This window comes from Aaosphaeria arxii (assembly GCF_010015735.1).
Source record: "Aaosphaeria arxii CBS 175.79 unplaced genomic scaffold BU24scaffold_1, whole genome shotgun sequence".
NCBI lineage: Eukaryota > Fungi > Ascomycota > Dothideomycetes > Pleosporales > Aaosphaeria > Aaosphaeria arxii.
Genome location: NW_022983474.1, coordinates 4,732,408 through 4,744,909, shown reverse-complemented (window position 1 = coordinate 4,744,909; position 12,502 = coordinate 4,732,408). Strand labels below are relative to the sequence as shown.

The 12,502-nt window shown below is 51.0% G+C and overlaps 6 protein-coding genes across 6 annotated transcripts; 3 read left to right on the top strand and 3 right to left on the bottom strand.

The window, feature by feature from the left end:
• Positions 1 to 26: 26 nt before the first annotated feature.
• On the top strand, positions 27 to 1,511 carry BU24DRAFT_446954 (uncharacterized protein; the record flags this gene model as incomplete). The annotated part of the gene is made up of 1 exon (XM_033530794.1): positions 27 to 1,511. Exon 1 carries the CDS (start codon positions 156 to 158, stop codon positions 1,509 to 1,511), a length of 1,356 nt encoding a protein of 451 aa, XP_033390425.1. The 5' UTR covers positions 27 to 155.
• A 611-nt stretch (positions 1,512 to 2,122) lies between these two features.
• On the bottom strand, positions 2,123 to 2,536 carry BU24DRAFT_457980 (uncharacterized protein; the record flags this gene model as incomplete). Its single annotated transcript, XM_033531585.1, has 1 exon — positions 2,123 to 2,536. The coding sequence occupies one exon, from the start codon at positions 2,534 to 2,536 to the stop codon at positions 2,123 to 2,125; it is 414 nt and encodes a 137-aa protein (XP_033390424.1).
• Positions 2,537 to 2,962: 426 nt separating this feature from the next.
• BU24DRAFT_417735 (uncharacterized protein) lies at positions 2,963 to 4,284 on the bottom strand. Its single transcript, XM_033526796.1, has one exon. The coding sequence runs from the start codon at positions 4,216 to 4,218 to the stop codon at positions 3,172 to 3,174; it is 1,047 nt and encodes a 348-aa protein (XP_033390423.1). The 5' UTR covers positions 4,219 to 4,284; the 3' UTR covers positions 2,963 to 3,171.
• Positions 4,285 to 5,074: 790 nt separating this feature from the next.
• On the bottom strand, positions 5,075 to 5,580 carry BU24DRAFT_457978 (uncharacterized protein; the record flags this gene model as incomplete). Its single annotated transcript, XM_033531584.1, has 2 exons — positions 5,075 to 5,352; positions 5,406 to 5,580. The coding sequence occupies 2 exons, from the start codon at positions 5,578 to 5,580 to the stop codon at positions 5,075 to 5,077; spliced, it is 453 nt and encodes a 150-aa protein (XP_033390422.1).
• An 873-nt stretch (positions 5,581 to 6,453) lies between these two features.
• On the top strand, positions 6,454 to 8,506 carry BU24DRAFT_384546 (nicotinate phosphoribosyltransferase; the record flags this gene model as incomplete). Its single annotated transcript, XM_033524848.1, has 5 exons — positions 6,454 to 6,644; positions 6,696 to 6,899; positions 6,953 to 7,092; positions 7,145 to 8,200; positions 8,268 to 8,506. The coding sequence occupies exons 2-5, from the start codon at positions 6,844 to 6,846 to the stop codon at positions 8,504 to 8,506; spliced, it is 1,491 nt and encodes a 496-aa protein (XP_033390421.1). The 5' UTR covers positions 6,454 to 6,644; positions 6,696 to 6,843.
• A 765-nt stretch (positions 8,507 to 9,271) lies between these two features.
• Positions 9,272 to 11,170, top strand: BU24DRAFT_417733 (syntaxin). Its single transcript, XM_033526795.1, has 5 exons — positions 9,272 to 9,546; positions 9,690 to 9,819; positions 9,878 to 10,344; positions 10,396 to 10,678; positions 10,730 to 11,170. Exons 1-5 carry the CDS (start codon positions 9,541 to 9,543, stop codon positions 10,792 to 10,794), a joined length of 951 nt encoding a protein of 316 aa, XP_033390420.1. The 5' UTR covers positions 9,272 to 9,540; the 3' UTR covers positions 10,795 to 11,170.
• The last annotated feature ends 1,332 nt before the right edge of the window (positions 11,171 to 12,502 follow it).

Here is a 12,502-nt window from a genome sequence, read left to right as displayed (position 1 = left end):
GATACCCAAGTCCCATCACCCCAGGAATTCAGAATCCCATCCTCCCAGTAACCATCTAAATAATAGTAAAATCTTCCCAGGACTTTGGTTTCACTCGCTCAACCAAAAGTCCATTACGGGATAATAAGAGATTTTATATATTCATATCCACCAGTATGGCGCCCAACCATCCCCATCGCGCATCCATTCGCTCGTTCGGAAGCGCCCATCCACCACCCAGTTACGATACCCGCACCAAGGACGACTTCCAGTCGCAATTAGAAGAAACCACTCAAAGACCTCCACGCTCGACCAGATCGAAGATAATATCTAATGTAATACTCGCCTTCACAATCTCGCTGCTCCTACTTTCGTTGGCGCTCGGCATCCTACTATGCATCGCGGGAACCAGTTCGTCCACGACCAACAACAAGTCAAAAATCCTTCTATCAGATCACAACGTCCTGGAAATCCCCATAAAATACGACTTCCTATGCTCTCCGACCGAATCATTGCGAGAATGTACCCCGGAGTGGTTCGTCAGGATGTATCTCGACGGCGTATGGGCATACCATCACGACCCTAACACTCCGGACACTCCCTCTTCACTGCACCAGATCCACGCCAGCCCGGGCAAGACCTTCAACCTGACCTCGATCCTCACTATCATGGACTCGAACATCCCTCTCCAATCTTCCCAGGCGAGCCAAAACTACACGATACCCACGCAACCAACCCTTCACCTCACCACCTCAGCCCCTATCTCCACCCTCCCGACCTTCGCAGCCCTCCTGGTCTCTATGTCCCTAACCCTCCTAACCACCCTCCTCCTCGCCATTACCCCAACGATTCTATCAACCCATCAAAAACGCCCCTTCGTCCTCATTTTCACACTCCTCCCGTACATACCCCTCATCGCCGCCCTCACCTGCAACATCTTCGCCCTCACCTACCTCCGCACAAAAGCCAGCGCCGTCATATCCCAACTCCTCACCGACACCCTCTACAGCGCCAGCCCCAACGGACATCCCGAAGCCCACCTCGGTTCCCCCTTCCTCACCCTATCAGCCATCAGCATCGGCGCACAAGGCCTAGCCCTCTTCTCCCACGCCTCATATCTCTACCTCTCCTCCCCCTTCTTCTCCTTCTCCCGTTCCCCTTCTTCCAGCGAAACGGCAGAAGAAGACCACCACGCCATCGAACTCCCCCTCTCCCCACTGAAAGACCCCAAGCGCGCGAGCGCCGCCTCCAAAAAGAACGACGCGCCCCTCTCCGACGAAGAGCTCATCCGCATGGCGGAGCTCCAGACCCTCGAGACGCTCCAGTGGCGGCAGAGCCGAGACTCGATATCCGAGATATCGCGGCAGTCGTTCTCGCGGACGCCGGAGCGCAGGCTGAGTTACGTGCTCGAGCCGCCGAAGAGGTTGGTCATTGGGGATGAGGTGTTTGCCGCGGCGGGAGCGGGGGCGAATGGGGGTGGGCATGTGAGGAGGGGGAGTCTTTCGAGGACGTTGACGCATGATTCGGTTTAAGTGGGGATGCGGTGGGGATGTGTATGATGATTATGAGAGAATGATTGTTACGACGTATGTACATGTGCACGGGAAAATGGATTTGTCGTAATTTTTTAGCGGGTGATATCGCATCATCATAACGATCATTGATAGTGTATGTAGTATGGTACCTATGTATATGCATAGGGTTACCAGTAATATAAAATGCAATAGTAACTTCATCGTTACTCCCTATACGAACAAAAGAACCCTCCTGTGAACTCGCCGCTTGTTTACTAAAGGCAATGGTGAAGCGTTACGATCTCCCTCAACCTCAACTCCCTGTCCCTTCTACACTTCATTACCATCCCATCCGCATCTCCACATCTATCCAAGTCATCAATCTAATTCAGAACACAGCCGTCGCCCAAACCCTCCAACCATCATCCGCCTCCCTATCACGTCCACGTTCCTCCTCCACTCGCCTCGCTCTACGCACCCACGCATCAAAACAACAGACCGCGACAAGAACCACATGAATCACCCTTCAAGCACACGCATCAAGAACATGTCAGCCAAATTTTTCTCTCTCTCTCTCCCTCTTCAACAAACCAATTCAAAAGGGGGAAACGAAATAGAAAAGAGAAAACTTACATGACACCACCCACACAACCCCACCTAACCCTCCCAACCTCCCTCCTCCACCCGTACCCATCCGCCCTTCTCCCAATCCCATAGTCATCATCTCCGGGAACAAAAAACTCCACAAACGCCGCCACCATCGGTAGCACGAGCGCCACCGCCTCGCACGCCACCAGCGGATACAAGGCCAGCCGCTTGATGCCGTCGCCGGGGGTCGCGGTAAGCGCCAGGATCTCGGCGTTGTCGAGGACGAGGAGGACGGCGAGGGAGATGTAGAGGAGGGCGGCGTTGTCGGCGGGGAGGGTGGTGAAGGGGATGGGGTGCAGGGTTAGGTAGAGGGTTGTTAGGAAGGTGGCGTGGGTGCCGGCGAGGGAGAGGAGGCGGAGGGTTAGTTGGAGGGATTTCAAGGGTGCGAGGGGCATCGTGGGGCAGATGGTTGTTGATGGTTGTAGGGTTTACGTAGTGGTGGTGGTGAAGTCTCAGACGTTGGTGGTAGAGTCCCGGTATAGCTTCCGAGGATTGTAGAGGTTTGAACTGGATTGAGTCTGCGCAGATTCCGAGGTGTAGGTGCAGGTGTGCCTATGTTGTTTGTAGTTTGTAGTCGTGGGTTTAGGTAGGACGACCTTATTCGTCTGATTGAGCTTGCTGGAAGTTGCGTCACGGCGAGCACGAATCGAGGCAGTCACTTCCCACGAGATTGCAAGCACTCGTATTTTGCCGTGTCGGGTGCTACCTTCTGTAGTGAAGACGCTGCTTCGGGAAGGGCCATGAGATGGCTCTTCATCACGAGCGTTGTGGAATGACAAACATATCGATGTTGCACAACCGTCTGCATGATAGTGGGGTTCGTTGGACAAGGTGTATCATTGACAATAGCCTATGGTATCTTTTGGAAATTTGCTTGTCTAATTGAATTGAAAACGACTTGAAGTAAAGTTATGGAGATGATTGCTCTTACTTGAACAAGAATTGTCTAAAACACCAGATATCAGCACTATATCAGCCGAATGGTAACGCCTTTCCAATGCAACCTTGATCTATGGGGGTATCTAATTCATCAGTCCATTTCCTCTAGACTGCTCGTCACGTTTGCCGGTGCTTGTTCCTCGCTAACCATCACTCCGACGACGCACTCGCCCAGCATGTTATCCCAATTCACCCAGGGGTGCACCTCCATAAACAGCTTCGCGCCGTCCTTGCCCGCCACTCGTCTGAGTTCTCCCTCCCCTCCTGGATGAAAGGGCAAGTACGGGGTGATGTTGTAGACCTTGCCTTGATAGCTCGACCAGGCAGGCTTTCCCTTTCTACCGTTGTTGTGCTTCAGCATCGAGGGGGTGACGCGCTGGAGGGACGAAACTCCTGATAGGTTTGTGCCGGAGCGTTGCAAGTTCGCCCAGTCGAGTGGTGAATGTCCCGGTGTGAGTTGGACCTTGTTGCGCGCGTTGGGCGGCTTGATGCTGGAGTTGCTGAGGCTGGAGAAAGAAGCAACGCCCAGAGATGAAGATGGATTTCGATTTGGCACGGGGCCTCGATTGGGGAGCGGGCCTGTGGTGGGAATGCGAAGCGAGGAGGACTGGGAGTTCGTAGGGAGTGCGCGAAGGTTCGAAGCTTTGAGACTCGGAGGTGGCATAAGGGAGGATGTAGCTGTTGGTTTGGCTGGAGGAGCCATGAGTGTAGGTGCTGAAGGATGTGCGAGGGCTACGTTTGGTCTAGATGCTCGTTGTGCAGAGTTCAGCGCTGGGAAAGATGGCGGAGGTAGATCTTCCTCGTCGTCCTCGTCATCGGAGGTCTCGTGCCCGGCAAGAGTGAACGTCGGAACCGGTTCGCCATTAGGAGGATCGCTAGCGACAGCTTTGGGAGTTGTGTCCGGCGAAGACTTTGTTTCGGACTTCACATCTGGTGGTACCAGGGTATCGGGCCTCCTCTCATTGTCAACGGTTGTGGGCTCTTTAGTATCATCGTCCGCTGGGGTTATGTTCGACGGGGGCGATGCGGGGCGTTTGTCGTCAACTTGCGGTAGGAATAATGAAGTCCATGTCGAAGGAGGGTGATGATAGATCAGTAGTGACAGTGATATCGCAAGAAGCGACACGGCCACGATCATATTCTTGTAGAGGTAGTCGTAGGTCGGTCGGAGGCGAAAGGAATGTTATGTTGAAGAGAAGAAGGGTAAGAAACGATTTATGAGGATCAATAGACAAGCGGAGGATGTACGGAACTAGCGAGGCATGCCCGGCCCAGCCCACCAATCATGACAAATCCCGACCGCGTTCCTGGAAACTACTCATACATACATTAACAATACAATCACTATTCTACTTGTAGCAACAAACATCTAAACAACTCAGATCTATCAATTGATCCTTCTTTGGTTTCAAAAAGGAGAACTAACAATTCACTATTTTATCACTTTTGGAGTTAGATTACCTTATCTTTATTTGTCAGACACAATGTCTATAACAATCTGACCAGTATTCACAAGTACTTACCACGGTCCCAAGGCATCTACCTCAAGTTCCTCAAAAATACACACTGGGACATTAGTACCAGTACTGTGTATACTTGGAGTGCACTTGTAGACATTAGAACTATGTACTATGCCACAGTAACAGAAAAAATTGGGTATGGGTTTAGAGAGGTGTATTCGGCTTATCAGATTGTCTGAACATCAGCACCATAGCTACATGCAGACAATTCATAACTTGGCAATATCAGCCTTCAGCATAAGTCAGAGTGCTTATTTGGATCTATTAGAAGCACCAGACACTAAAGAATTATATGTTTGCCTAATTTCACATTGATCTCCATCAAGGTCCATCCGCGATCAGCGTACAGTCGCACCACTCTAGCCTCCTCAGGTTATTGATTTCCTTCCATGTCTCATAGAATAGTCAGGCTTCCTCTGGACAGCGGTCTTCTTTGTGGTGGTAACCGAAAGCCTACTTATGGCGGCGTTCGACTCAGCATTTGGTGCTGATGCTCGCGCTGAGATTCGCACTGGTAACCGCCTCGCTATCCTTCAGTGGCATATTCTCCACTTGAGTGTGCCTTCTTATCTTTGAATCCCGAGTTCCATCATCCAGATCAGACGAAGCGTTCTCCTCCCTCTTCCTTTTGGCAGTCTCAATGTCTCTTCGGTGCTGTGGGTCAGCTTCACTGTTCGATGTTTGTATGTTTTTGGCTGGGTGCATCGTCTTCCGCTGTTGCTCGATCCACTCCAGCAAGATCCTGTGGTTCTCTACTTCCTGCTCAGCAAACCAAAGCTCCAGCTCGTCACATCTCGTCTCCAACTCTGTGTGGCGCGCGAGCTGGTAATCCCGAAAGTTATTTCATCGCTCCAGAGGGCTTTGCTGCTCAATTCGTCCGGGTTGTGGCTCTTTACTATCAAGCTCACTTGCCCGGTCTTCATGCGTGCCTGGTATGCACGGAACTTGCGCCATGAAATAAGTTGAGCGGAGAGTGGCATGTCACGTGCGGCTGCGAACGACCGCTAGTAACCAACAATTGTACGATATTGTTCGGGTAGGCCCTGTGACGAGTAGATATCGAGGCCAGGTGGGTAGCACGGAGGACATCCATCGGCTTCCAGATCGCGGCGTGCTTGGACGCCTCTCTGACGGGAGTCTTCGGATTCTTCCTCTTCGTTCAAGGGCGGAGTTACATTTCTAAAATACCGCAGTGTCAGCGAATTCAAAGTATGAATGTGGACGAAGAAGACTTGCCTTAATGCCGCCCGAAGGTCCTCTGCATACTATGAACTGCCTCCTTGTTATTGTTGTACTCTGCGCATAATTTACATTCGTTCTGAAGGCGAGAGATCCTCACAGCCTGGGATTGTAACGATACTATTCAGCCAGGGAAGAGGCGATTGTCAGCGATGGAGAGCCAGTATGGGAGAAGAGAGCGCCTAGGCACCACATATCGCCGTAGTCATCAATTTTTGTTTGAAGTGCCAAATCATCCACGGATGCATCGACAGGACTGTTCATCGTGAAGAAAATGTCTTTGCCCATGCGGTTGTTGGTAGTTGCGAGTCGAGAGTCTGCAGCAGTAGGTAGAGGCCATATAGCATGGACTGGTAACTGAACTATGCGCAGGAGTGAATGTTTATTAAATTTAGGCTACTATCATATCTGATTTTCCTACTCGCAATATGAACTGGGGTTAACTGGATTTCTATGTAGAAATGCTACTGTAGAAACATGCTAGTCACCTCGATGTACCTATGACGTGAATTGTAGCACGAAGAATTCTAGGCTCCGGGAGATCCTGTAAGGCTGAACGCTGATTTGAACATGAAAGAAGGCTTGGGAATATAAGATTACCTGTAAACTTGCCATGAAATCTCTACTGTTGGATAGGTAGTGCTTATAAGTATTTTGACTGTCACTTGATCTGATCTTATGACTACTGGGTACCTCGCAGAACATCACAGTCATCTCTCCGTATGCGAAGTTTCCGGATCGATGCTTGACAAAGCTGCGACATCGCAACTCGTTTGAACGCACTAGTCAATTACTACTTACTACTGTGTGTATTTATGTACTCAAGTGCCTTTACTAGTAGTACTAATGACTGCAGTACTACTTACTTCTAACTGTCCGAGACCCACCAGACCCTACTCTCGTAGGTCATTTAAAGCTTCACGATAGCCCCGACCCCACCACCCCTCCATCCACCATCCACTCCCACCACTGACGCGACGCATTCCTCCCCAATTGACCACATCATGGAGGACAAACTCGCCCAGAACCTGCCTGAGGGCATCTTTTCGCTTTTGGACACGTACGGACACGGTCGCATCGCATCGTCCCCCCTCATAGCTAATGCTTTTCCAGCGATCTTTACAAACTTACTATGCAATGCTGCATCCTCAAGTTCTTCCCCGATGTCTCCGTCACATACAGCTTCACCAACCGCACGCCGGAGAAGAAGCTCAGCCGCGCCGCATTCAAGTGGCTGGGCGTCCAAGTAGCCAGTAGGTGGAGAAGGCTACCCACTCCGTCATCGACAAAGCTAAACAGCAGTAGAGCTCGAGAACGTTTACCTTACCGACGACGAATCGCAATTCCTCAAGAAACAATGTCCCTACCTGAACGCGCAATACCTGACCTTCCTATCCACCTTCCGCCTACAGCCCTCGAAACAACTCAAACTCATCTTCAACCCCATAGACGACACCGGCAGCGACAGCGACGTCGGCGACTTCAGCATACTCACAGAGGGACTGTGGGTCAACACCATACTCTACGAGATACCACTCCTCGCCCTGATCAGCGAGGCATATTTCAAGTTCTGCGACACAGATTGGAGCTACGCGGGGCAGGTCGAGCAAGCATACGAGAAGGGCGTCGCATTATTGAAGGAAGGCTGCATCCTCTCCGAATTCGGCAGCCGGCGACGAAGAGACTACCATACGCAAGACCTCGTACTCCAAGGGCTTCGGCGCGCAGCAGAAGAAGCGGCAAAGAACGGATGGAAGGGAAAGCTCACGGGCACCAGCAACGTGCACTTCGCGATGAAGCACGGCCTGCAGCCCATAGGGACCGTCGCGCACGAGTGGTTCATGGGCGTCGCGGCCATCACGAACGACTACGAGAACGCGAACGAACTGGCGCTGGAGTATTGGACATCGACGTTTGGAGAAGGCGTTTTGGCCATTGCGCTCACTGACACTTTTGGAACGCCGGCGTTTTTGAGGGCTTTCAAGAAACGGATTCCAGCGGTCACGACCGCGATACCAGGCGGCGCGACGACACTTGCGTCAACAGCAGCGACGACGAATCCAGATGTCCAATCGCTCTCGACTACAGAGCCGCCGATCAGCGCGCCCCTCGACCAATCAAATGCACAAGACAACGCGAGGAAGACATATGCTCAAACATTCACGGGTGTGCGTCAGGACTCTGGCGATCCATTGGAGTTCATTAGATTGATGCGCGAGTTCTACGACCAGGAGGGAATCAAGGACAAGAAGACGATTGTGTTCTCCGATTCCTTGAACATTGAGCTGTGCTTGAAGTACAAGGCTGCTGCCGAGGCCCAAGGATTCCAGCCTACATTCGGCGTAGGAACATTTTTGACAAGTAAGCAATCATCTAGCCTAAGCATTAAGAAATCCCAATTCGTTAATACTGAATGTTTTTTTCGTAGATGATTTCGTTCAGGAGTCAACAGGCAAGAAATCCACGCCTTTGAACATTGTTATCAAGATCGCATCTGCATCAGGGCGCCATGCTGTCAAGATCAGCGACAACATCGGCAAGAACACCGGCGACAAATCCACCGTGGCAGAGGTCAAGCAGCGGCTGGGATACACCGAGAAGTCGTGGGTTGGTGGTGACGAGAAGACACGATGGGGGACTGCAGATCAGCCTGGCGCCGCCTCGTAGACCAAGAGCTGGAATTGCTGTCGGCCGACTCGGGTTTAGGTTGGACCTACCATATGTGTGCGTGGATATGTGTACGGAGTATGTGGGAATGAGATGTTGGTAACTATTTGATCGTTTGGCATAGCGCGCCTGAGCTGAGAAGCAGCAAACTTATTAATCACATGTGGTGGTGGCAGACAGGCTGGTACTGCCCGCTACCTGACGAGGCTGCGGCAGTGCTGAGGGTGATATTACGCCTTGTATACTGCGTACATGGCGGTAACTGTGTACCCACACGTTGCGTAGTTACATGGATATGCAAAACTCTCAACTACCTACCTAGATATAGAAGAAATTTTATAGCAAGTGTAGAGCAGAAGGAGGCGAAGGGGCGAAAAAGGATTGACTCTAGTCGAAATACAGCATAATCTGCGCCGGAAAGCGTTGCGAGATTGCGCGTAGGGCGTCGCGGCCATTTAAGGATCCTTCATGAAAGTCTTGTTCTTACGGTGATGCTGACAGTGAACGAACAAACGAACGAACCATGGATGAAGATCAGATGATAGTTACCTACACAGTAGGTACCTAGAGTGAATAGTAGGAGGCATATGTAACTCCCTCGTAACCTCCGAGTGGAGTTGAAGAGGCGGGCGTTGCGAAAAATAGCATGGCGAACAATGACTAACCCTTAGTGGAATGGTGTTGGGTCCACCTTGGTTTAGCGCCGCCTGCCGCTCAGCGCTCAGCCGCTCACTTAGACTGCTTAGACTCTATCAAGACCTTAACCCTTACACCACGGGAAATACACCTTCAAACAAGAATCTCCATATCCCATACTTACTCTTTCGTCTTCCTCCTTCTCACCCTCCCCGTCTCTCCATCCCCTCCCCCATCTCCCGCCTCGAGTGCGCATCTCGCATACCTGCAATTGCCTCCCTATTTCTCGGCGACACCACCACTACACGGATTGTTGATCGCACGCGGCCGTTGTCTCAGGAGTAAACCGAACCCGACCCCGGAAACTACATACCACACAACTTCAGTTTCAGCGCAAAATGAGCGTAAGTGGTCTTCTTGCTCCCTCGCTTGCTTTCTTGCTTTTCCTTTCTCACTTCCATGCATGACCTTCCAGCGCAATCACCCTTCCAGAAATCCTCCCATGTCAAACCCCAACCCTTTTGCTGACGACGCGATGGCTGAACAGTACAACAACGGCGGCTACAACCAGGTTGGAGGCTACGGCTCCAACCCATACGACCAGCGCGGCGATGATTCCTATGGCCAGGGCGGTGGTGACCGTTACAACAACTACTCACAGGGCCGCTACGATGACCGTATGTACTCTCTCTATCTTCAATTGCTCACAATGGCCATCACACTGACCGCGCGCAGCCAACGCGGTGGAGATGCAGCCCTACGGCGGCAACCAGGGCGGCGCAGACCCCAATGCCATCCTCAACGAATGCCGCGAGATCGATCGCGCCCTCGACCAGATCGATGGACAGCTTGCCAACCTCGAGCGCGTCTTCAAGCAGGTCTTGGCACGACCAGACATGCCCTCCGGCGAAATCACAAACCTGAGCTCCCAGGTCATGACGGGATACAGGGCGCTCGTCTCGCGCGTCAAGAACATCAAGTCCAAGCCCGAGTCGGGTAACCCGCGCAACGCACCACAGGTCGGAAAGGTCGACCGCAGGCTCAAGGCCACCATCAACAAGTACCAGAACCTCGAGGCTGAATTCCGACAAAACTCCCAGGCTGCCGCCGAGCGCCAATACCGCATCGTCAGGCCCGATGCTACTGACGAGGAGGTCCGACAAGCTGTTGAGGACCCTGATGCACCAATCTTCCAGCAAGCTGTAGGTTTACACCTTTTGACTGCTCAAGTACCCTAGCTAATTATCACCCAGCTTATGAGCTCCGACCGCCGCGGCCAAGCCCAGTCCAGCCTCCGTAACGTCAAGGAGCGACACGAGGCCATCCAGAAGATCGAGAGGCAAATGGTTGAGTTGGCACAGCTTTTCCAGGATCTCGACCAGATCGTCATGCAGCAGGAGCCCCTTGTTGAGAACATTGAGCAGAAGGGCGAGGAGATCCACTCCAACGTCCAGCAGGCAAACACTGAGATTGGTGGCGCCATTGAGAAGGCGAGGAGCCGTAACCGCAAGAAGTGGTGGTGCTTGCTCATCTGCAGTATGTTTTATTTATCCTTCCTCTTCGAACCAGAAGCTTACCTTCTTGTAGTCCTCATCATCATTGTCATCGCCGTCGTCGTGGCAGTCGTCGTCACAATCAACAACAAGAAATAAACGACAACACATACCCCTCGCCCGGCCGGTCAAAAGTCACCCCCTCACATCTCGATCACACCCGTGTGACAATTCTTTCTACTGCTTGGAATTTCTTCTTTCTTTGGTCTACCCTGGGTTATTTTGCTGTTGGTACACACGGACGACCAACCCCTCGCCTTCCATCATCTTCAACAACCCGCTCACACACGCGATCCCCCCATCTCTCTCCGCATTCTCAATTTTCCATTGCTCGATATCCATTCCCATCCCATACATCCACCGATTGCATCGTATCTCATTTTAGTCATCTCAAACACAAGGCGGGTCCCGGTACGATTTGTATAATAAACTCTTCTGAAGTGGATAACGGAACAAAAAAAGAATTAAAACACACTTTATTCTCTCTAATCTCTCTTTATTGACTTTCCGAAAGGAAAATTGTTCTCGTCTTAACGTTTTAACTATAATCTTATTAGTATATGAACCCGTAAGTTTTTAGGGTGGTTGATTTCTCTCCCAAGGCTCCTGTTTCAATTACTTCTCTCACGAGATCGTGAGTTGTTTACTCTACTTTTGATCTTGATTTTCGCTTGCTACGTGACCGTCAAAGATCCGTGTCAAACCCCTCTATGATTTCCTAGACTTCTGAGATCCTTGCTGTTCTTTCCATTGAACTGTGAACCGGAGCCTTTGATTCCTGACGCAACTATGCATGCGCTTTCCGTGCTCTTATGATGTGTCACAGTGTCATCTATACTGGAATGTGTTGCATTGAAAACGTAGGGTAAGCTGACTTTGATGTGTTGTCTTACATGGGAATGGTGGACTCTAAATCAACTACAACGTTCTTTGAGGTCTCAATTGCAGGAATGAGGCTTTCTCCTCTGCTGGGCGTGTGCGCAGGTCTTAAGATCCAGGTTCAAGACATGATATGTAAAACGAGACATAGACTTAGCACTGGAATGGAGTGAATGAATTAGGGAAATGAATGAGGTGGAAGTGGAGGGAGGTTGTGTGATTGTGAGACATAAGTGCTAGCATTGAGGGTGTGGGTTGCGAACGTGAGAATGGAGTGAGGAGTTGTTTTAATGGAATGGTTGAGATTGGTAGGTTTCTGCAAATAGTTAAAGTTGCCATTGTTTATCTTTGGTGACTGGTCTGAATGAGTGGGAAAGTTTGTAGACAGATGCGTAGGTACATTGAGTGTGGTTCATGACAATGCCACTAGGGGATGTGAATGTACGTAGGACGACAATGCAACATGTATCTCTCCGTGTCGAAGTGGAGGCTTTTCGTAAGTTCTTGGAAGAGATGGGGAGGAGGAAGGGAGGATGAGGATGGGAAGTCGTACTTTTTGTGCTATTTGTATGGGGACAACTTTGCCTACCAGTCTCCCAAGGGACGAAGAGGGAGGCAGGATGTAAGTGCTCGCACGTTCGGTGCAATTGGAGGAACATGAATACCTTGTAGCGTAGCAAGATTGGTGAGGCTATTCAGGGACCACGTGTAAGGGGAAAGCATAGGCAAATAGATTAGGGCAGCCGAGAGAGATCGGAACATTATCTATCCACCTACCTCCAGAGGTCTTTCGACAATCCTACCTATCCACTGATTGCGGGTTGTGCCTGTGATTCTGCTCAGGCAATGCTTAACTGTGTTGGCCATGGTCTTCGCGTCCTCAGTAAGCTGCATAGCAAGTTTGGGTCTGTCATCCTCCTTCAAAAAC

What these genes read in the sequence shown, in the direction of transcription:
- BU24DRAFT_417735 (XM_033526796.1), bottom strand. Translation starts at nt 4,218, where the DNA reads ATGATCGTGGCCGTGTCGCTTCTTGCGATATCACTGTCACTACTGATC.
- BU24DRAFT_417733 (XM_033526795.1), top strand. An exon ending in ACAGGGCCGCTACGATGACC is followed by an intron (nt 9,820 to 9,877) that starts GTATGTACTCTC and finishes GACCGCGCGCAG; the next exon opens with CCAACGCGGTGGAGATGCAG. An exon ending in CACCAATCTTCCAGCAAGCT is followed by an intron (nt 10,345 to 10,395) that starts GTAGGTTTACAC and finishes ATTATCACCCAG; the next exon opens with CTTATGAGCTCCGACCGCCG.